Source organism: Hylobates moloch, unplaced genomic scaffold, assembly GCF_009828535.3.
Source record: "Hylobates moloch isolate HMO894 unplaced genomic scaffold, HMol_V3 SCAFFOLD_6, whole genome shotgun sequence".
Taxonomy (NCBI): Eukaryota; Metazoa; Chordata; class Mammalia; order Primates; family Hylobatidae; genus Hylobates; species Hylobates moloch.
In genome coordinates, this window is record NW_026652281.1 from 93,270,859 (window position 1) to 93,294,637 (window position 23,779).

The following is a 23,779-nucleotide window of genomic DNA, read 5'->3' on the forward strand; positions in this document are numbered from 1 at the left end:
TTGTACCACTGCACTCCAGCCTGGGAGACAAAGTGAGACTCTGTCTCAAAAAAAAAAAAAAAAAAAAAGGCAATTGCTTTTTGCAAACTGTTCACATATCCAGTAAGTTTTAAACCTGCTTATTCATTTTAAAAATTAATCTGTAAAGACTTTGGGATTTTATTTTCTGCATATACAATCAGTCCTATAGCTGAATGATGGCCGTTTTGTTTCTTCATTTTTAATCCTTATACTTTTTCATTTCTTTTTCTTGTTTTATTTCTCTGGTTAGTACATCCAGTATAATGTCAAATTAAAGTGGGGATTCTGAACATCCTTGTCTCAGTCCTGATTCACAAGTAAAGCCTTAGTATCATAACATTTCACTATTTGTATGATGTTTATCTTGACTGTAGGGTTTTTATAGCTAGCTAGCCTTTATTTAACTAAGGGATTTCTTTCTCAGTTTGCTAGCAGGTTTTTTTAAATCAAACACAATTTGTTTATATCAAATGTTTTTTTCATCTATTAAATGATCATAACTTTTTCTTCTATTAGCTGGTAAATTAGATTGATTGTGTTCCCCCCCTTTTTTAAATTGAGGTGTAATTGACATAAATCCATTAAAGTGCACGTTAGTGGCTTTTAGTATATTTACAAGATTGTGCAACTATCACCACTATCTAATTCCAGAATTTTTTCATCACCCCAAAAGAAGATTTTTATTTTTTGAGACAGGGTCTTCCTTTGTTGACCAGGCTGGAGTGCAGTGATGTGATCATGGCTCACTGCAACCTCAACCTCTGGGCTCAAGCAATTCTTCCACCTCAGCCTCCCGAGTAGCTGGGACTACAGGCATGTGCCACTATGCCCAGCTAATTTTTGTATTTTTTATAGAGACAAAAAATGGGTTTTGCAATGTTGCCCAGGTTGGTCTCAAGCAATCCACCCACCTTGCCCTCCAAAAGTGCTGGGATTACAGGCTTGAACCACTGTCCCGGGCCCCGAAAAGAAGATTGTGATTGAGATTATACTGGATCCCTAGATCAATTGAGAGAGAACCGTTTTCTCAACAATATTGAATTTTTCACCCATGAACATGGTATCTCTCTTCAGTTATTTAAGTCTTTTAAAATTTCTGTCAACAACATTTTGTAGGTTTCAGTGTACAGTTCTTGCACATCTTTTGTCAGATTTATTCCTAAATATTTTACTTTTTGATGCTATGATTTTTTTAAATTTCAAATTCTGACTATTCTTTGTTAGTGAATAGAAATGTAGTTGATTTTTACATATTGATCTTCTATCCTGAAATCTTCCCAAATTCACTTATTTGCCCTAATAGCCTTTGTGTGGATTCCATCAATGTTTATATAGATAATTATGTTATCTGCGAATAAAAACAGCTTTACTTCTTTTCCAATCTGGATGCTTTTCTTGCCTTGTCACACTGGCTAGAATCATCAGTAAATGTTAAACAGAAGTGATGAAAGCAAACCTGTTTATTCCTGATCTTAGGGAGAGCATTTAGTCTCATACCATTACGTATAGTATTAGCCACAGGTTTCTCTTATTGGTTCCCGTTATCAAATAAAGGAAGTTTTTCTCTAGTCCTAGTTTGCTGAGAGTTTTTTCAGAAATAGGTGCTAGATTTTTGTCAAATACTTTTTCTGAGTCTATTGAGATTATTATGATTTTTTCTTTTTTAGTCTGTCTACATGGTAAGTTACTTGGATTGATTTTTGAATGTTAGACTAACCACGCATTCCTGGGATAAACCTCATTTCATTATGATGGTTTAATCTTTTATATATTATTGGTTTTGAACTGAAAATTTTGCTTAGAATTTCTGCATCTTTGTTGAAGAGAGATATTGTTCTGTAGTTTTCTTAGAATATCTTTGCCAGGTTTTGGTATCACAGTAATGCTGGCCTCATGGAATGAGTTGGGAAGTTTCCCTTTTCTTCAGTTTTCTGGATGAGTTTCTGTAGAATTGGCATGATTTCTTTTGTACGTTTGCTGGACTTCACAAGTGAAGCCATCTGGGGCTGGAATTTTCTTTGTGGAAGGATTTTAAGGTACAAATTCAATAGGGAGACTCAGGTTCTTTTTGAGTGAGGTTTGGTGTTTGTATCTTTCAAGAAATTTGTCCATTTCATTTGTTTTCAAATTTATTGTTAAGAAAGTGTTCAAAATAGCTCCTTATTTTCCTTCTAATATGTTAGAGTCTTTAGTGACATTACTCCATTCATTCTTAATATTGGTAGTTTGTGTGTTCTCTCTTTTTCTCCTGATCAATCTGATTAGAGGTTTATCAATTTTGTTGGTCTTGATGCAGGGGCAGGCCCCAAAATCAGGGCTTTGCCAGTGAGGATTCGTGGCTTTTTCCAGGAAAGAATTCAAGGGCAAGCTGGTGGTGTTAGAGGCAACTTTTCTTGAAGTGGCAGCATACGGCAGCAGCAGACGGACTGCTCCTTGTGGAGCAGGGCTACCCCGTAGGCAGTGTGCCCAGATTGTAACCACCCAAGGGGTTCACCTTGCCCGCTGCCTAGACAGAGCTGATTCAAGACTAGGGAACTGCAATAGAGAAAGAGTCATTCACGCAGAGCCGGCTGTGTAGGAGACCAGAGTTTTATTATTACTCAAATCAGTCTCCCAGAGCATTCGTGCATTCAGGGAGCAGAGTTTTTAGGGACAACTTGGTGGGTTGGGGGATGCCAGTGAACCAGGAGTGCTGATTGGTTAGAGATAAAATCATAGAAAGTGAAAGCTGTCTTCTTGCACCAAGTCAGTTCCTGGGTGGGGGTCACAGGATCAGATGAGCCAGTTATCCATCTGGTGGTGCCATCTGATCCATCAAGTGTAGCGCCTGCAAAATATCTCAAGCACTGATCTTAGGAGCAGTTTAGGGAGGGTCGGAATCTTGTAGCCTCCAGCTGCATGACTCCTAAACCGTAATTTCTAATCTTGTAGCTAATCTAGTCCCTAGGCAAGAAAGAGGTCTGCTTTGGGAAAGGGCTGTTATTGCCTTTGTTTTAAACTATAATAAACTAAGCTTCTCCCAAAGTTAGTTCAGCCTACACCTAGGAATGAACAAGGACAGCTTGGAGGTTAGAAGCAAGATGGAGTCGATTGAGATCTCTTTCAGTGTCTCAGTCATAATTGTGCAATGGCAGTTTCAACAGTAGCAGCTCAGAGGCAGTTCCACAGTCACATTTATATCCACTTTAATCATATGCGAATTAAGGGGCAGATTATGCAGAAATTTCTAGAAATAGAGTGGTAACTTCTGGTTCACTTGGTCGTTGCCATGGAAAGGTGTAATTTCTGGGTGTTGCCTTGGCCCCGTTTTAGCTAGTCCTCAATTTGGTCCAGTGTCTGAGCCCCCCGCTTGGAAGTCAAGTCCCACCTTCTGGTCAGTAAGTCCCACCTTATTGTCAATAAACCAGTTTCTGGTTTTGTGGTTTTTCTCCATTGTTTTTGTTTTCTATCTCATTGATGTCCACTCTGATCTTTATTATTTTATACTTTATGCTTACTTTGAGCTTCATTTCTTTTTTCTAGTTTCTTAAGGTGGAAGCTGAGATGATTCATCTAAGACTGTTCTTTTTGAGACAGAGTTTTGCTGTTGTTGCCCAGGCTGGAGTGCAATGGCACAATCTTCACTCACTGCAACCTCCATCTCCTGGGTTCAAGCGATTCTCCTGGCTCAGCCTCCCGAGTAGATGAGATTACAGGCATGCACCACCATGCCCAGCTAAGCCTGTTCTTTTCTAACATAAGCCTTCTTTCTCTTGGAAGTACTACTTTAGTGACATCCCACACATTTTACTCTATCATGTGTTCATTTTCTTTCCATTCAATATGCTCTCCAATTTCCCTTTTAATTTCTCCTTTAATTCATGGGCCATTTGAAAATGTGTTTAGTTTACAGATATTTAGAAACTCTCTAGAGATATTTCTATTGTTGATTTCTAATTTAATTCTGTAGTGATTAGAGAATATAACTTGTATGACTTCTATTATTTTACACTTGCTATAGTTCGGTTTATGGACCATAACATGGTCTGTCTAGGAAATTCACCAAATTATTAATATGGTGAATTTTCTGTGTGTACTTGACAAGAATGTGTCTTTTGCTGTTGGGTGGAATGTTCTATAAATGTCAATAATCTCAAGTTGATTGATAGTGTTATTCAAATCTTGTATATCTTTGCTGATTTTCTGCCTACATTTCTTTCAATTATTGACAACATTATTGAAATCTTGGGCTACAATTTTGGATTTCTCTATTTCTTCTTTCAGTTCTGTCAGTATTTGCTTCATGTATTTTGAAGCCCTGCTATTAGATGAGTAAATGTTTGAGATTGTTATGTCCTCATGATGAATTAACCTCTCTATCGGTATGAAATAATCAGCTTTATCCCTAGTAATATTTTTCATTCTGACGTCTATTTTGTCTGATATTAATATAGCCACTGGGGCTTTGATTTGTATTAGCATCGGTTATCCTCTTTGCAGAACTGTGAGTCCATTAAACCTCTTTTTCTTTGCAAATTACCCAGTCTCGGGTATGTCTATCAGTGCTCTTTCATTGTCTCAAAGGCACTCTGTTTCTGACCAGGCCAGTTTCCCTTGGGCCCTTTTTAAGGTGACCCTGAGGAACAGCTCGCTCTTTTGCTTGGTGGCTTGGATTGTCTGTCCACCTGCATGGCGGACGTAGCCAGTCTGCTGCTCCTGAGCTCCTGTCTCACTATCCTGTCCCAGCTGCTCTCATGGTGTATGAGCCTCTTCCTGCAACAACAGGTCAGAATACTTTGGGGCAGCAAGTAGGTCAGCTTCCTGGTCCCTTTAGTTACACTCAGTACATTGCCAGCATTGATGGGAGGTGCAGGTTGTTCACAGGCTTAACTCCAAAACTGCCTGGGAGTCCACGGTCAAGTTTTGCAGTAGTTAGGACCTGGAAATGTACAGAAAGCTGTCTCATCTTTCTTTGACCGAGTTACCATGGAGATAACTCGAGAGATTATCACTCGTTCTGCTGCTACCGCCATCGCACATCCCTTCTGCATGATTACTGAGATTGATGGTACAATTCATTGACAGAGAGTCCAAGTACTGTGAACTTTGTGACTCCATAGTAACCATCTATTGGGAAGAAGGCATCCTAGGATTTCTCATGTGTCTTGTTCCTCACCTCCTAGGCAACACCATTTCTTTATGGCTCTGTAACTCACTGGCCTACCTCATCAATACCTACGCATTCTGGTGGGGCATAGCGGCTTGTGCCTGTAATCCTGATACTTTGGGAGGATAAGGTGAGAGGATCGCTTGAGCTCAGGAGTTTGAGACCAGCCTGGGCAACAAAGTGAGACCTCGTCTCTATTAAAAAAATTCAAAAAAATTAGCCAGGCATGATGGCATGTACCTGTAGTCCCAGCTACTAGGGAGGCTGAGGTGGGACGATTGCTTGAGCCCGGGAGGTCAAGGCTGTAGTGAGCCGTGATTATGCCACTGCACTCCAGCCTGGGCAACAGAGAGAGAGAGTCTCTCTCTCTCTCTGTCACGCACACACACACACACACACACGCATGCACTGGACAGTGAGGTTTCTATCGAGAATGAAATGAAGAGTATGAAGAGTTATTCTCAAGATGTCACAGCACTGTTTGCCAGTATGTTGACCTATCTCTTTGTGCCTGTCTCTAATCTTATGGCTGTCAACAGCCATGGGCTTGCTGGTGGACCCTCTTCTTCCTTCCCAGTATATACTACTTGCATAAATTGCTGGTGCATGCTACAAAAAGAGGGAAATATGAGCTGGGGAAATAGTTCGTTTTTCCCAAAGGATCCCTTTGGGAAGACTTGTTGTGACCCGAGAATGTTAATTTGAAGATGTAGGGTGGGACAGTGACATTTCCATAGTCCAAGATGCACCAAATTATGGGAGACAATGTTGATTTCTATATAGTGTTCCACACTTTTATTTTATTTTTGAGACAGACTCTTGCTCTGTCACCCAGGCTGGAGTGCAGTGGCGCGATTTTGGCTCACTGCAATCCCCACCTCCTGGGTTCAAGTGATCTTCTCACCTCAGCCTCCTGAGTAGCTGGGATTACAGGCATGCACTACCACACCTGGCTAATTTTTTTGTATTTTTAGTAAAGACAGGGTTTCACCATTTTGGCCAGACTGGTCTCGAACTCCTGACCTCAATTGATCTGCCCACCTTGGCCTCCCAAAGTGTTGGGATTATAGGCCTGAGCCACTGTACCTGATGACCTGCTTTTTTAATGGTCATTTAGTCTTGGGGAATGAATAAATAAGTAAATAAGTGTCAGAGGGGCGACTGCCAGCCCCTGCGGGAGACAGGCAGAGTTGATGCATGATTGCTTTGCTGGTTGCTCTGTCTCTGTGAAGAAGTCAGAAGCTCCGAGATAGAGAAACTTCTGCCCTTAGCAAAGCAGATGCCTCTCGTCACTCTGCCTCCCTTAGGCACTGATTCCAGGGTTGTGGGAAGTAACACTCAGTAGGTGCTTAGAATAGTCTCTAGCTGTTCAATAAATGTTAACTATTGTTGCTCCCATCTAACAGGTAAGGAAACTGAGGCCAAGTAAAGTGAGATCATTTCTCCCATGCCACACAGAGGGGGCAGAGCCGACACTGCCCTCCCCCGGGGCCTGGGCTCATAAGCAACATGGTGGTCGGTGTCCTCTGAAGGATAACGGCCCTTCAGAGGATGCTACAGTCCTCCTTCAGCCCCTCTTCCAGCCTGAATGTCCTCATCCCATCCATCAGGCTCTGAGGTGAAGGCAGAAGTGAGGCCAAAGGGGCAGTACTGTACCAAGTGAGGGCATGAGGAAGAGATGATGGCATAGGCTGTCACTTTTACCACCACACGAACATTGGAGCAGCTGCTTTGTTTCTTCAAAGAACCTTGAAATAGCAAGGGGTTGGAGGAGGATGGCAAAGCATCCACAGAGTGACTGCCTGGCGCAAACATACCCTAGGCACATGGATGTGGCTGTTGTCCATTCAATTGTGCTTTTTCTAAAGAAATAGAACTTAAAGTAACAAAGCATAATATCTAACTACTGCTTACACTGGTTTACAAAAGTAACAAAATTTAGGCCAAGAGTGCAAATAGGTTGGCCAGGCACAGTGGCTCACACCTTTAATCCCAGGAATTTGAGAGGTCGAGGTGGGTGGATCACTTAAGGCCAGGAGTTCAAGACCAGCCTGGCCAACATGGTGAAACCCTATCTCTACTAAAAATACACAAATTAGCTGGGTGTGGTGGCAGGCGCCTGTAATCCCAGCTAATTGGGAGGCTGAGGCATGAGAATCGCTTGAACCCAGGAGGCAGAGGTTGCAGTGAGCTGAGATTGCACCAGTGCACTCCAGCCTGGGCGACACAGCAAGACTCCATCTCAAAAAAAAAAAAAAAAAAAAAAAAAGAGTGAAGAAAGGCAAATATCTATACAATTGAGTTCCTATCCACTAAGCCCACTAAGCTTTGTCCGCAGTCACTATAACATCTACCAGCAGTTCTCTCCCTCACTCTCCTCTGTTGTGCCCCCCACTTCTCTCCCTTCCACCCACCAGCTAGGGCAGAGAAATACTCGGGAGCCCTCCCAGTACTCACACACGACAGTGAGTACTAGGGTTAGAGTTGGCTTCAGGACAGCTTAATACACCCCTCCAGGCAGCTGTTCTGTAGCCTTTGATTTCCTCTGGAACATGATTTAGGGTGGGGAGAACACCTTGCTCTAGGAAGGTTGATTAGAATGTGAGGTGCTCCCCACCTTCTAGGAATTATCTGACAGATGAGCCACTTTTATTGAGGGGACTGAGGACTCAGGTGGGCTGGGTGAAAAGAGGTCAGGAGTTTGAGACCAGCCTGACCAACATGGTGAAACCCCGTCTCTACTAAAAATGTAAAAATTAGCTGGGCTGTGGTGGCGTGCGCTTGTAGTCCCAGCTACTCAGGAGGCTGAGGTAGGAGAATCACTTGAACCTGGGAGGTGGAGGTTGCAGTGAGCCGAGATCATGCCACTGCACTCCAGCCTGGGCAACAGAGGGAGACCCTGTCTCAAAAAAAAAAAAAAGAAGGTGGCAGACACACTCCATGGAGGAGAAATTCCCACCCACCTGCTGTTTTATTTATTTATTTTTTGGAGAGACAGGGTCTTACTCTGTCTCCCAGGCTGGAGTACACTGGTGTGTTCACAGCTAGCTGCAGCATCAACTTCCTGGGATCAAGTGATCCTCCTGCCTCAGCCTCCCAAGTAGTCAGGACTACAGGTGTGTGCCACCATGCACTGGCAAAAAAAAAAAAAAAAAGGCCAGGCACAGTGCCTCATGCCTGTAATCCCAGTACTTTGGGAGGCCAAGACAGGTGTATCACTTGAGGTCAGGAGTTCGACACCAGCCTGGCCAAAATGGTGAAACCCCATCTCTACTAAAAATATAAAAATGAGCCAGGCATGGTGGCGTGTGCCTGTAATCCCAGCTACTCAGGAGGCTGAGGCAGGAAAATCGCTTGAACCTGGGAGGCGGAGGTTGCAGTGAGCCGAGATCACACCACTGCACTCCAGCCTGGGCAACAGAGTGAGACTCTGCCTCAAAAAAAAAAAATTGTAGAGATGGGATCTCCCTTTGCTACCCAGGCTGGTCTTGAACTCCTGGGCTCAAGTGATCCTTCTGTGTCAGCCTCCCAAAGTGCTGGAACCACAGGCACAAGCCACCACGCCCAGCTGTCCACCTGCTTTTTATGTATAACTTCCACGTGTGCCTGCCTAGTTCCCTTGTTCCTGGCATGGGTAAAATAAACAGGAGGAAGCCTTTTTAAAAAATCTTCCCCTTCCTGGGAGTTGCTAGACCCTTCTGCCATCAAATCTTGCTGGTTTGTTTTCATTGGCTCTAAGCACTGCCCAGACGATGAGGAAAGACCTGCACATCCAGGTCTAGCCCAGGCCAGAGAGCCTCCTAGTCTTTCACAGAGGTCAACACGAGATTTCCTCACAGGGAGGCTGAATGATGGGCAGGGAGTTCTGCTCCCCCTCAGGGCCTCAGTTTCCCTGTTGGGATGAGGAGTAGGGACATGGACTCTCAGAGCCACCTGGGATTGATGTTCTGCTTCTCCAAGCCCTGGGCCCAGGTCCCTTCTCTGCCCCGGAGTAGCTGTCTCCCAACTCCCCATGGAGCAGGTGGGGACTTGGCGGCTGTGGGGTACACTCAGTTGACTGCTCTCATCTCCAACAGGACTTGATCTTTGACCTGGGTGACCCTGTGAGGTGGGAGTACATGCTCCTGGGGACTGATAAGTCTCAGCTGTCCTTGACTGAAGAAGACGACAGTGGGTTAAACAATGAGGATGATGTGGAAAATCTGGTGAGTCTCAGCAGCTTGAGAGCCCAGGGAATGTGTGTGAAGGCTTCAGCGAGCCCGACAAGTGTCCCCAGCATCATGTGTGTGTGGCGGTGGGGGATGGCCCAAGTAGACCAGTGATGGGTTCCTCAAAGCAGGAAGGCTTGGGCAATTCCCTTATTTTTCAGATGGGCACATTGAGGCCCAGAAAGGCCAGTAACCTACCCAGGACCTCCCAGTGGGTTAGGGAAGGGACGGGACTTGAAGTCAGGTCTTCTGCCCTGCATATCGTCCACCTTGTTCAGGAGTTGCCCTGCTCCTTTGGAAAGCATGCCCCTTGCCAGCCTGGGCAACATAGTGGGACCCTGTCTCTACAAGAAAATTTAAAAGTTAGCTGGCTGTGGTGGCATGCACCTGTAGTCCCAGCTACTTGGGAGGCTGAGGCAGGAGGATCACTTGAGACTGGGAGGTCGAGGCTGCAGTGAGCCATGTTCATGCCACTGCATTCCAGCCTGGGCAACCCCACCCCACCACAAAAAATAAAAATTAAAATTAATTTAGAAAAAGAAAAAGACCCCACTCTGCAACCCCCTGGGAGTCCCAGAGCTGGCTGTTCTCAGTTCCATCCCAAGTAGCCATCATGAGCCCCATACACTGCCAGGCCTTTCTTGTCTGTTCTGTCAGTTCCTCTGAAAGTTGTTGGCCAGGGCCTTACCCACATCACCAGCCTCCCTTCTCTGAATTCAGTTTCAGCCTTTATGTGAAATGGAGGCAGAAGGATCATAGTGGTATTCATAGTAATTCTAATAGGTGCATTCATCTGGCATCACAAAGCACCACAGATGCGGTTCCTTAAACGACAGAAATTAATTTTCTTACAGTTCTGGAGGCTGGAAGTCTGAGATCAAGGTGTGGGCAGGGTTGGTTCCTTCTGAGCCCCCTGTCCTTGGCTTGTAGACGGCTGTCTTCTCCCTGTCTTCACATTGTCTTCCCTCTGTACAAATCTATGTCCTAATCTGTTCTTATAAGGACACCAGTCATATTTTTTTTTAAATTTTTTTGAGACAGGGTCTCCTCTGTTGCCCAGGCTGGAGTGCAGTGGCACGATCATAGCTCACTGCAGCCTTGAACTCTTGGGCTCAAATGATCCTTCCACTTTGGCCTCTTGAGTAGCTGGGACTACAGACACACACCACCACACGCGGCTAATTTTTGTTTTTCAGAGAGACATGGTCTTGCTATGTTACCTAGGCTGGTCTCGAACTCCGGGGCTCAAGAGATCTCCTTGCCTTGGCCTCTCAAAGTGTTGGTATTACAGTCATGAGGCACCATGCCCAACCAACACCAGCCATATTGGATTAGGGCCCACTCTAATGAACTCATTTTACCTTAATCACCTCTTTAAAGACCCTGTCTCTAAATACAATCATTCAAACAGTAAGTGATCAAGACAACAACAACGACGACAACAAAGAAAAAATAAGAAAAATAAATAAAACAAATACAGTCACTTTCAGGGCTTAAAACTTCAACCTGTGAATTTTAGGGGGACGCCATTCAGCCCGTAGCAAAAGGTAGCACTCATATGGTCCTTACTAAGCATTGGGATCTATTGTATCTGCTTCACCTGAAGTAACTCGTTTAAATCCCCACAGCCACCTGGTGAGGTGGGCACTGGTATTACCACCTGTGATTAATATTATCCCATTTTACCAATGGGAAGACTCACACACAGATGGGAAGACTCACTCACTTACCCAAAGCAACACAGCTGGTAAGTGACAGAGCTGGGATTTGAACCTACACAGTCTGGGTTCTCAGTGGTAACTCTGTTCCACCTCCTGGGGCTGCTTGATGTGATGTGCTTGGCACAGCAGTGTAGACCGCCTGGAAAGGGTGCTAAATGTTCTCAGCATCCTCATCTCCAGAGACTGGGGACATCTTGTGTGCAGTAAATCCGGGCATAGGCGCCCCCTGCTGCCCTGGGGCATGGACCAGCCAGGGCCTGAGATCCCAGCCCTGCAGGCAGCCGGCTTAGCACCCGCATGGCTAATAATCAAACAGTTCCAGTCACAGAGTCCTGGTCCACCCTGGCCCAAGAGCCCTCGTTACAGCAAAGATGGACAGAGGGCAGCCCAAAGAGTCACAGGCCACTCATGGACCCCCAGGAAAAACCAGACCCCTGGTGACAGCCCACCCACCTGGCCATCTTAGAGATTTTTGACAATACTAACTGCTGACTGCTCACCCATTTTTGTCCCCTGCAAAATGTCACAGTTAGATAAGCAGGTGTCAGAGGTATGAGCAACGTTTGTGGAAAAAGTGTTTTAAGTTGAAAAAGTCTTATCCAAGTTTCTGTGATTATCTAGTTTGAGGACCATTTATCTAGATCCGGCCTTATTTCACAAATGGGGAAATTAAGGCTCAGAGAGGAAACAGGCCGGGCACGGTGGCTCATGCCTGTAATCCCAGCACTATGGGAGTCCAAGGTGGGCATATCATTTGAGGTCAGGAGTTCGAGACCAGCCTGGGCAACATGGTGAGACCCCCCCCCCCACCCTCTCCACCCATCTCTACTAAAAATACAAAAATCAACTGGGTGTGGTAGGTGCATGCCTGTAATCCCAGCTACTCAGGAGGCTGAGGCAGGACAATCACTTGAACCTGGGAGACGGAGGTTGCAGTGAGCCAAGATCATGCCACTGCACTCCAGCCTGGGTAACAGAACAAGACTCCATCTCAAATAATAATAATAATGTCAGCCAGGCAGAGCCCCAAGGCCTTTACAGACATTATATCATTTAGTTCTCCTAAAAGGTCCAGTTTACAGTTAAGAAAACTAAGGCTTAGAGCAGTTAAAGGACTTGCTCAGGACCCCTTAGCTGGTCTTGGAGAGAGGGTGGGGCTTGGGAGTCCTAACTCCAGAAACACCTCTCTAATCACAAAGGGTCTGCAGCCAGGGCAGAGGGTGCTGCTGTCCTAAGCCAGGCAGGTATAGGGAAGGGCTCCCTGCCCAGAGTTGACTCCTCCTCTTCCACATCATGGGTCATGCTCATGACCTCCAGTTCCCCTGGGGAAGCCAATGGACCACCTTGGCTTGGCTCTGCAGGCAGAGACAGAGCTTTGACCATAACTTCTGCTTCAAGGCCCTGACCAGCACCACCTCCCCCACCCCCTTCTCTCCCATCAGGACAAGGAGGATGAGGATAAGAGCTTCGACATGCCCCACTCGTGGGTGGAGCAGATTGAGATCTCCCCAGAAGGTATTTTCTATTTGTGTGTTCACTTATCCTCTCCAGAGCCAGTTCCTGGGCCTCCAGAGAGGTCTGCAGCAACGAGGTGGGGGGAACACAGCAGGGAATGCCGTGCCCCACATTTCCACCCTTCTCACCTTCAGCTGCACCCTCCGTCCCTCCCTCCCTCCTCCCTTCCTGCCACATGCACTCAGCTCTGACCCTGAGGGCCTGACAGCAGTCTGGCACACAGGGCAATGCAGCTCAGTGAGCATGTGTGGGATGATGGCGTGTGGGCGGCAGCAAGGCCTGGGAACCCAGCCGGTTCCCCTCTCACACTCTTCTACCCAGAGGAGGCCATGGGCAGTGCCCAGATGGTGCAGGGGGTCTCAGGACTGGAGAGGGGCAGGTAGAGAAGGCAGGAGGGCAGGGACTGTCATGCTCCATGTCAATATCTGCTGGTGCCCACCTAGGGAGCACCCAGACCTATGGGGAGGGCATGGGCCATTTCATCAGGGTGGGAAGTGCCAGAGAGGGTGTCATGGGAACCCAGAGGAGGCGCATCCAGCCCAGCACTGGAGCTAGGGCCTGGGGATAGATGAGCACAAAGGGGTACCAGAAGTAGGCTAGGGGTCACCTCGGCTAAGTTTTGAAGGATCTGAAGGAGTCAGTCCAACAAGGGGAGGAGGGGATGATGGTGTTTCTGGCAGAGACCTGTACAAGCAAAGGCCTGGCAGTGTGAGAGTGTGGTTGGCTGCGGGGCAGACCCTCTGATGGGGCTCAAATCCCATTCTTGGGTGGATCTGTGCTTCTGCCTGGCCTGAGAACCCCTCTGGGGCTGGAGCCACCCCTGGTGATTATTCTCGGCCTCCCTGGATTGGGCCTGGGGCTGGAGGAGTTCAGTACACAGAGAACGGGCAGTGGACGGATGAGTGGCTGGGCAGGGCTGGCCCTCCCTTCCCCCAAACTAGAAAGGAGAGACCCCAGCTGACTGTGTCCACAGCATTTGAGACCCGCTGCCCGAATGGGAAGAAGGTGATTCAGTACAAGAGGGCAAAGCTGGAGAAGTGGGCCCCATACCTCAACAGCGATGGCCTTGTGAGCCGCCTCACCACCTACGAGGACCTGGAGTGTAAGGGGGATTGCTCTGGCCATGGGTCCACGCCAGCCCAGGGGCAGGGGCGGCTTCTACTCTCTCTGGGGGCATTGCTGGCCTCTGTGTGCCTGGAATAAGGGGGGGGGTTGAAGGCTAGGGGAGCTGGCTTGGCTGCAGCAAGTGTCCATCGGCCCCACAGGTACCAATATTTTGGAGATAAAGGAGTGGTACCAGAACCGGGAGGACATGCTGGAGCTGAAACACATAAACAAGACCACAGACCTGAAGATAGACTACTTCAAGCCCGGCCACCCCCAGGCTCTGCGTGGTACGTGGCTCCCCTTTCCTGGGCTGGCCAGGAGCCTGGGGTAGAGGCCTCACACACCCTGTGGCAGGTGGTATGTGGTGGGAGGAACCAGCATACATATTACACAGAGCTTCTTGGGCAGCAAGCAGTAGAAGCTGCCCTGCCTCCCTCAGCAAACCCGATGTATGGGAGGTCAGGGAAAGCTCAGAAATTCTAAGGAAACATGACAAATGCTCCTCCAGGAAAGCTAAAGGGGGCGCCACATACTCGTTCTGTGGTTGGAATCAGGCCAGAACCTCACCAGGAGGTCACACGGTGGAGGCCACATTTAAAGGAGGCAGTGCCGGACACAGGGGCTCACACCTGCAATCTAAGCACTTTGGGAGGCCAACTTGGGCAGTTGAGCCCAGGGATTCCAGACCAGCCTGGGCCGTATGGTGAAACCCCATCTCTACAAAAAATACAAAAATTAGCCAGGCATGGTGGCACGTGCTTGTAATCCCAGCTACTCAGGAGAGTGAGGCAGGAGAATCACTTGCACCTAGGAGGTTGAGGCTGCAGTGAGCCGAGATTATGCCACTGCACTCCAACCTGGGTGACAAGAGATCCTGTCTCAAGGAAAAAAAAAAAAAATCCTGACCAAGAAATTTACAAAAGAGAAGCATAGGAGTAATATACATTTTTTTAAATGATCAGCCTCATTTAGAAGTTGATATTAAAAAAAAAAGAAACTAATAAGGTCCCTAACCACGAAAGGACCATCTTATAACCCCCATGTTGGCAAAGATGAAAAAAATGGTCCTACTGGGTATGAACAAATATGGGAGCAACAGTCACTCCGTGTCACTGTTGATGGGACTGCACATTGGAACTTTTCTGGAGGACAGTTGGGCAAAATATTGATAATGACCATAAAACATGTACACTTTTGGTTGGGCACAGTGGCTCACACCTATAATCCCAGCACTTTGGGTGGATAACCTGAGGTCAGGAGTTTGAGACCAGCCTGACCAACATGGTGAAACCTCGTTTCTACTAAAAATACAAAAATTAGCCAGGTGTGGCAGGTGCCTGTAGTCCCAGCTACTCAGGAGGCGGAGACAGGAGAGTCACTTGAACCCAGGTGGTGGAGATTGCAGTGAGCTGAGATCGCACCACTGCACTCCAGCCTGGGTGATGACAGAGTGAGGCTCCGTCTCAAAAAAAAAAAAAAAAGTACACTTTCGGACCCAGCAATTCCACTGCTGAGAATGTATTCTTAGCAAATAATGGACAAGAACAAAAAATGCACGATGCAGATGTTCATCATGGTGTTGGTAATAATCAGAAAAGTTGTACACAACCTAAACACCCAGCAATAGGGGACTGGTTCCATAGCTAACCTCATCCATAATGTGGGTCTGTCTTCTCCCTGGGCCTGGGGTTGGGCCATCAAGCCAGCAGCCATACTTCCTAGTGCTCATGAAGCTGTCTCCTCCCACCTCCCGCTCCCCACCCAGTGCACTCGTACAAGTCCATGCAACCTGAGATGAACCGTGTCATTGAGTTTTATGAAACAGCCCGTGTGGATGGCCTGATAAAGCGGGAGGAGACACCCAGGACGATGACAGAGTATTATCAAGGACGCCCAGACTTCCTCTCCTACCGCCATGCCAACTTTGGACCCCGAGTCAAGAAGCTCACTCTGAGGAGTGCAGAGTCAAACCCCCGGCCCATTGTGGTAAGAGCTCGCCGGGGCTGGGGACAGGTCGCCCTCCTTCTCTGGCAGCTGATGTCACCTCTGAATGGTGAGAGCCCTGGCTCTGGGATGGCATTAAGGCCTGAGACATATCTAAGGGCACCAATGATGAACCAAGCATTTACCAAATGTATTAGTCTGTTCTCATGCTGCTATGAAGAAATACGTGAGACTGGGTAATTTATAAAGAAAAGAAGTTTAATTGACTCATAGTTCTGCATGGCTGGGGAGCCCTTAGGAAACTTAGAATCATGGCAGAAGGGTCCTTTTCACCTTCTGCCTAGTGAAAAGGGTCCTTTTCACTAGAATCAGGGCAGCAGGAGAGAGAATAAGTGCTGAGCAAAGGGGAAGCCGCTTATAAAACCATCAGATATCGGGAGAACTCACTCACTATCACGAGAATAGCATGGGGAAACCACCTCCATGATTCAATTATCTCTACCTGGTCCCGCCCTTGACATATGGGGATTACAGTTCAAGGTCAGATTTGGGTGTCCCCTTTATGGGGACACGAAGCCAAACCATATCACCAAATGTGCCATCCTGGGGTTGTCTGGTGCCAGATTGTGCCCTCAACCATGGGGCCAAGGATGTGTTACTTCCTTATTGTTATACAAAAATACACACTCATGACTAAACATTTGGAAAATATGTAAAAATGTAGAGAAAAGCAAAAATATCTCAGCATGGCATCTCTCATATATTACCACGGATTATAGGTTTGGTTTTGAGAGTTTTTTCTAATGTAATTGAGATCAGGACCCGGGGATTAGAGTCCCTGTATTACCCACTTAACATGAAATTGTGCATTTTCCCCTCCATGTCATTAAAAATTAGTTGGCAACTGTGTGTAATGGCAGCATGCCAAAGAAGCCCTTTCTAGCAGTTAGGGATGTCTAGCAATGGAGTAGGCTGCCTGGAGAGGTGGTGAGCTCCCCATCTCTTGAGGCAGGCAAGCAGAGTCTTGAAGGAGCTTAGGAGGGGCCCAGCACCATACGGGACTGGAGTGGCCTGGCCCTGAGAACCCATGAAATCCATTGTCTGGCTAGGAGAGGCTATTCCACGTGAATCGCCAAACGACCCCAGACTCCAGTGTCCTGAACGTCCGTTGCTCCTGCCTGCGGGTGTGCACAGAAATCTCCTCTCACACCCTCATCCTTTGCATGTTCTGGCCTCCCAGAAAATCACAGAGCGGTTCTTCCGCAACCCAGTGAAGCCCGCAGAGGAGGATGTGGCAGAGCGCGTGTTTCTGGTCGCGGAGGAGCGCATCCAGCTGCACTACCACTGCCGCGAGGACCACATCACGGCCTCCAAGCGCGAGTTCCTGCGGCGCACCCAGGTGGACAGCAAGGGCAACAAGATCATCATGACACCCGCCATGTGCATCAGCTTCGAGGTGGGCCTGGGCCCCACTGCGGGCAGGGGTCGGGTGCAGGAGGAACCGGGGCTCTCTGTCTTATTCCAGCAACTTGGGAGAACCAGGATGGGCGCTGGTGAATCCCGGCCAGGAAATTCATCTTTGCTCCTTGGGAAAACCAAAAGTTCCCCATCTGGGGACCCTTCTCTTTGAGCTCCTCTGAAAATCTTCCTTTTCCACCAAAAAAGAGAACTCAGCAGGCTAAGACGACTCTGCACTCCTGGTCAGGGCAAACCTCAGATCCTACGGAGGCTCTGTGGGAGGGGAAGAGTCTCACTACCTCTGAGGGGCTAGCCTTCCTAGTCAAACCCTCACTCTTCTGGCACAGTCCCCAGCTTTTCTGAGTCTTCAGTTCCTCTTTTATTATTATCTGTGTTTTTATAAGTGAGAAAATTAAGGCTCAGAGAAGTATAGCAACTCGCTCGAGGTCACACAGCTAGAAAGTGGCAGGGGTAGATTTGAAACCAGGTGGTCCTATGCCCCGATCATGGCAGCCTCTCTGTGTTACTGAGGTGGTTGTTGTCCCAGGTGGAGCCCATGGAGCACACCAAGAAGCTGCTCTACCAGTACGAGACCATGATGCACCTGAAGAGGGAGGAGAAGCTGTCCAGACATCAGGTCTGGGAGTCAGAGCTGGAGGTAGGGTCCTATGGGAGAGCGAGCAGATGGGCGGTATCTTTGTTTTTGAGATAGGGTTTCCCTCTATAACCCAGGCTGGAATGCAGTGGCACAATTATGGCTCTACATCCCGGGCTCAGGTGGTCCTCCCACCTCATCCTCCCAGGTAACTGGGACCACTAGTGCACACCACCATGCCCGGCTAATTTCTTGTTTTTGTTTTTGTTTTTTTTTTTTTTTTTTTTGAGACGGAGTCTCGCTCTGTCACCCAGGCTGGAGTGCAGTGGCGCAATCTCGGCTCACTGCAAGCTCCGCCTCCCGGGTTCACGCCATTCTCCTGCCTCAGCCTCTCCGAGTAGCTGGGACTACAGGCGCCCGCCACCGCGCCCGGCTAATTTTTTGTATTTTTAGTAGAGACGGGGTTTCACCATGGTCTCGATCTCCTGACCTCGTGATCCACCCGCCTCGGCCTCCCAAAGTGCTGGGATTACAAGCATGAGCCACCACGCCCAGCCGTTTTTGTTTTTTAACAGATGGGGTTTTTCCATTTTGCCCAGGCTGGTCTCAAACTCCTGAACTCATGCAATCTGCCCTCCTTGGCTTCCCAAAGTGCTGGGGTTACAGGAGTGGAGGGGGGGTGTCTTCATCACGCCCTCCAACACTTCTCATTTCAGATGCTGGAGATTCTGAAGCTTCGAGAGGAAGAGGAGGCGGCACACACACTGACCATCTCCATCTATGACACCAAGCGGAATGAGAAGAGCAAGGAATATCGGGAGGCCATGGTCAGTCCCAATCCCTTCTCTAGGCCCCAGCTTTTCCTAGACCCCCTGGCCTCCAGGGTGGTGGGGACCATGAGGGATTCTGCTGAGAAACCCTCTGTGGGGGATACGGTTATTGATACCATGCGGTCATCCTTGCTGCTGAGCTGACCATTTCTATGGTTCATCCCAAAGAGTACTTGGGATTTGGGCAAGGTTTCCCCCCATCCCCAGGGGCTGTAGCCAAGCCAAGGCCTGTGGTTGGGAAAAGAATTAAAATTATGTGCCCACCTCTACTCAGGGCTCCCACTGAGGTTGCACCCTGGGCCAGTGGCCCCAGTGAGTTACCTCTGGCTCCAGGCCTGAGCTCTCCTGCTCTCCAGCACAGGGACGGCATTCAGGTTACACCCTCAGGTTGCAAGGCCCCGCCTGGTTTTCAGGGCTGGCTTCTGAATCCCTTTCACCAACCAAGTTGAGATTCCTAAAAACAGTTTGGGGGTCATGAGGCAGGACGGGCATCAGATGACTGTTCTCAGATCCCAGGGGAGGGTGTCAGCCCCCACATCTCCAACTTCACTGCCCCCTGTCTGCAGATGGAGGACACAGGCCCCAGGGTGGAAAAGAAAAGTGAAGGGAGTTACTGGCAGTTTTTAACTAACATCATTAATAACCACTACCATTGACTGAATAAGCATCTACTATGGATTGTCAGGCATCAGGCTGCGTGCTTTACAGACATGATCCTGTCAGATCCTCAGAGAAGGAAACCAAAACTCAGGTAGCGAGACACAAATTCATGTAAGAAAAAAAGAGTTGGCTGTCACCAGCAAACACAGGTCCAGAGACCAGCATGCAGGCCCTTCTAAGACCCGTCTTGGAGGCACCATGCACCGGGACCTGGCTGTGAGGTCTGGCTTTGTGCTGGCACACTGCTGATGCAGAGCTGGTGGAGAGGTCTCTGCAGTTCCTGCTGATCCAGCTGACTGCCCCTCACCTTTACAGGAGCGCGTGATGCATGAAGAACACCTGAGGCAGGTGGAGACCCAGCTGGACTACCTGGCCCCATTCCTGGCCCAGCTCCCACCAGGAGAGAAATTAACACGCTGGCAGGCGGTACGCCTCAAGGATGAGTGCCTCAGTGACTTCAAGCAGCGGCTCATCAACAAGGCCAACCTCATCCAGGCCCGCTTTGAGAAGGTGCCGCCAGGGCCTTTGTTGGGGAGGGGATCTCAGCATCTGCATCTAGAAAACGGGCCCAGGGCTGTCTGCCCACCACCTCACAGGCTTGTGAGGGCCTGATGAGGGGGATGAATATGTCAATGCTTGGGGTTTCCAAATGACTGAGTTGTTCCTCCTCACACTTGTTTATTGAATAGATGAATGGATAGGGGGATGGATGGGTATAGGTATGGATAGGTGGGTGGGTGGGTGGATAGATGGATGGACGGACGGATGGATGGATGGATGGGTGGATGAATGGATGGGTAGATAGATGGATGAATAGGCAGATAGATGGGTGGGTGGATTGATGGGTAGATAGAGGGATGGGTGGGTGCATGAATATATGGGTGGGTGGATGGGTGGATGAATGGATGGGTGATAGATGGATGGGTGTATGGGTATATGTATGGATAGGTGGGTGGATGGATGGGTGGGTGGATAGGTGGGTGGATGGATGAGTGGGTGGGTAGATGGATGAATGGATGGAGGGGTGGATGGATGAATGGATGAGTGAGTGAGTGGGTGGATGGATGGACGAGTGGGTGGATGGATGAGTGGGTGGGTGGGTGGGTGAGTGGGTGGGTGGATGGATGGATGGGTGGATGGATGGATGGATGGATGATGGATGGATGGGTGACTGGGTGGGTGGAGAGTGAGTGAGCAGGTGGGTGGATGGATGAGTGGATGGGTGGATGGATGGATGGATGGATGGATGGGTGGATGAGTGAGTGAGTAGGTGGGTGGATGGATGAGTGGGTGGGTGGATGGGTGGGTGGATGGATGGATGGATGGATGGATGGGCGGGTGGATAGATGGACAGTTGGATGGATGAGTGGAAGGACGGATGGACGGATGGATGGATGGGCAGTGATGGGTGGAGGGATGGGCAGAGGAATAGATGGGCAGATGGCTGGGCAGACAGAGAAATGGTACATTATAACAACTCCTAGTCCTTGACCCATTTTTGTTGGTCAGGCACACACCATGTAGTTCCCGTGCACTACTAAGATTATGTCACTTAATCTTCACAAGGAGCTCTACAAGGAGAGGGGGGAGTGCAATGACCCTCATTTTGTAGACAAGAAATTGCAGGTTCTGAAAATGCCAGTAACTTGTCCAGAGCCACATGGCTCTCTCAGTCTTGCCCCCTGCTCTGACCTCATGGACATGACATCCCTATAAACATGACCCCACTGGCTCCCACCCAAGATAGTTTGTGGCCCCTGCCTCTGTGGCAGGTATGGATAGGTGGCTTGTGTGGGTGGGGACAGCCGGGCCAACAGTCATGGTGCTGTCTAGTGACCAATGGGATTGCAGCCTGCAGCCTGGGTGAAGGTCAGCCTTGTCAGCCCTCCTTCTCTGTCCTCCCTATGACCACAGGAGACCCAGGAGCTGCAAAAGAAGCAGCAGTGGTACCAGGAGAACCAGTTGACGCTGACACCCGAGGATGAAGACCTGTACCTGAGTTACTGCTCTCAGGCCATGTTCCGCATCCGCATCCTGGAGCAGCGCCTCAATCGGTGAGCAGGCAGGGCAGGTGGAGAAAACCCACTGGGAGGCTGGACCACCAGCTTTGTAACCCCTCACCCTCTTTCCCTGCCCCTCTGACTTCAGACACAAGGAACTGGCCCCACTGAAGTACCTGGCTCTGGAGGAAAAGCTCTACAAGGACCCACGCCTGGGGGAGCTCCAGAAAATATTTGCTTAATGTCCCTCCTGGGGCCTCAGCCAGAGCTGCCAGAGAAAGGAAACCTCTTCCCACAGCCTGGCTCCTGTGTTCCCTCTACCCAGCCAATGCCTGTTTACACAGACACCTGGCTTCACTGCCAGCCCACCTCCCCTACAGCCCTGTTTTTTCCTGCTTCTCATGATTTTCTTGTAAATAAACACACTCTTAATTTGCCATTTGTGCCTCGCACTTCACAAGCTCCAGCAGCAGACTTTCTCTTCTTCTGTTATCTATAGCCTGGGACCACCCCCTTCCTCCCCTTGGCCTGTCATTTGCTTCCTGTCCTTCTCTCCGTTGGAATGTCAGGTCTTCACAGCACCTCTGCAGATGGTCCCACAGCCATCTGCAAACAACTGGTTAGATCTCAATGTGACTAGGGTGGCCCACCTCACCAAGTGGGATGGGGAAAGCTAAGATGCATGCCCCAGAATTTGAGGACTGAATCCCAGCTCCTTTTCTTACCAGATACCACTTACCCATCTGTGGAATGGGGTAGCATTGTTGCGTTAAATAAAACTTATAGCCAGGTGTGGTGGCTCACACCCGTAAGTAATCCCAACATTTAGGGAGGCTGACGCAGGAGGATCGCTTGAGCCCAGGAGTTTGAGACCAGCCTGGGCAACATAGTAAGACCCTATTCCTAAAAAAAAAAAAAAAAAAAGAAAGAAAAAAGAGCCAGGCATGGTGGCATGAGCCTGTAGTCCCAGCTACTCAGGATACTGAGGTAGGAGGATCACTTTCACCTAGGAAGTCAAGGCTGCAGTGAGCCATGATTGCACCACTGCACTTCAGCCTGAGCAACAGAGCAAAACCCTGTCTCAGAAAAAAAAAAAAAAAATAAATTATAAAGCAGGGAGGCTGGGAATGGTACATAGAAAGCAGTCATTAAATGTTAGCTTAAAAAATAGCCAAAAAGCACATGAAATGGTTGTCAAATTCATGAGTCATCTGGGAAATGAAATGTCACAACACCCTCCGGTATGAAAAAAATAAAAAGTACTAGTGATGATGAGAAACAACTGGAACTCCCAAATAGCGTTCCTAGTGAAAGTATAAATCAGTACAACCATTTTGGAAAACTGCTTGGATCTTTTAAAGCTAAACTAAAGCCCAACAATTCTACTCTTAGGTTCTACTCCAATCCATCATTCATCAAGTAAAAATGATGAATAACTCAACAGAAATGTAGATAGATAGCTATCTGCCAAAAGGCATGTGCTATAACTTTCATAGCAGCGTTATTGATAATAGCATCATACTTGGAAGTTACCCAAATGCCCATCAAGAGCAGAATGGATACATAAATTGTGGTCTTCAGATATTTTGGGTTGTCTTTAACTGCTTAGGGAGAACTGCTTAGGGAGAATGCTACTGGCATCTAGTGCATACAGGCCAGGGATGCTGCTAAACATTCTATAATGCCCAGAACAGCCCCCCACAGCAAATAATTATCTAGTTCTAAATGCCAATAATATTGTATTAGTCTGTTTTCACACTGCTGATTAAGACATACTCAAGACTGGGTAATTTGTAAAGAAAAATAGGTTTAATGGACTCACAGCTCCACATGGCTGGGGAGGCCTCACAATCATGGCAGAAGGCGAAAGGCACATCTTACATGGTGGCAGACAAGAGAGAATGCGAACCAAGCAAAAAGGAAAATCCCTTATAAAATCATCAGATCTCATGAGACTAATTCACTACCATGAGAACAGTATGGGGGAAACCCCTCCCATGATTCAATTATCTCCCACTGGGTCCCTCCCACAATATGTGGGAATTACGGGAGCTACAATTCACAAGATGATTTGGGTGGGGACACAGCCAAACCATATCATACAGCAATGAAAATGAATGAACTGCAACACAACTATATGGAATGATATGGTCAAACTGCCTAAGTATAATGTCAAAAGATTCAAGACACAAAAGTACATACTGTATGATTCCATTTATGGAAAGAACAAAAATAAGCAAAATTAATTGGTGATATTAGAAGTCAGGACAACCGTCACTCTTGGAGTGTGAGGGTTAGTGAATGGATGTAAGCATGGAGCCCCGGGAGGGGATTCTGGTTTCTGGTCATGTTCTGCTTTTTGACCTAGGTGTGTTCAGTTTGTAAAAATTCATCAAGCTTGTGCACTTACAATGTGTCCTCTGGAGTATTTTTAAGTGCTTGTTGTCATGAATCTAATCAAGCCTTTAGCCCTAACTTAAGAAATTCAAGGGAAGAAATGCATTTAAGAAGAACTTCCATCTAACAAGATCTTCAGGAAAATCAGGTAAATGATACTAAAAGGAAACATTCCTA

General features: G+C 47.9%; 1 protein-coding gene and 1 pseudogene across 4 annotated transcripts in view; both read left to right on the forward strand.

Annotated features, from left to right (window-relative positions):
• Positions 1–21,644, forward strand: part of DRC7 (dynein regulatory complex subunit 7) — a 34,779-nt gene extending 13,135 nt beyond the window's left edge. For 3 of the 4 annotated variants that reach the window (XM_058440291.1, XM_032157467.2, XM_058440293.1), the window contains 11 exons: positions 9,244–9,372; positions 12,539–12,611; positions 13,585–13,713; positions 13,877–14,005; positions 15,484–15,704; positions 16,903–17,118; positions 17,668–17,778; positions 18,432–18,542; positions 19,521–19,715; positions 21,120–21,259; positions 21,354–21,644. In XM_058440291.1, coding sequence (XP_058296274.1) covers positions 9,244–9,372; positions 12,539–12,611; positions 13,585–13,713; positions 13,877–14,005; positions 15,484–15,704; positions 16,903–17,118; positions 17,668–17,778; positions 18,432–18,542; positions 19,521–19,715; positions 21,120–21,259; positions 21,354–21,447 — 1,548 coding nt within the window. In that variant the 3' untranslated portion in view covers positions 21,448–21,644. The remainder of the gene's footprint in view (positions 1–9,243; positions 9,373–12,538; positions 12,612–13,584; positions 13,714–13,876; positions 14,006–15,483; positions 15,705–16,902; positions 17,119–17,667; positions 17,779–18,431; positions 18,543–19,520; positions 19,716–21,119; positions 21,260–21,353) is intronic. The other variant, XM_058440292.1, reaches the window with a different exon arrangement.
• Positions 4,690–5,872, forward strand: LOC116471310 (mitochondrial carrier homolog 2-like; annotated as a pseudogene).
• Positions 21,645–23,779: the final 2,135 nt, after the last annotated feature.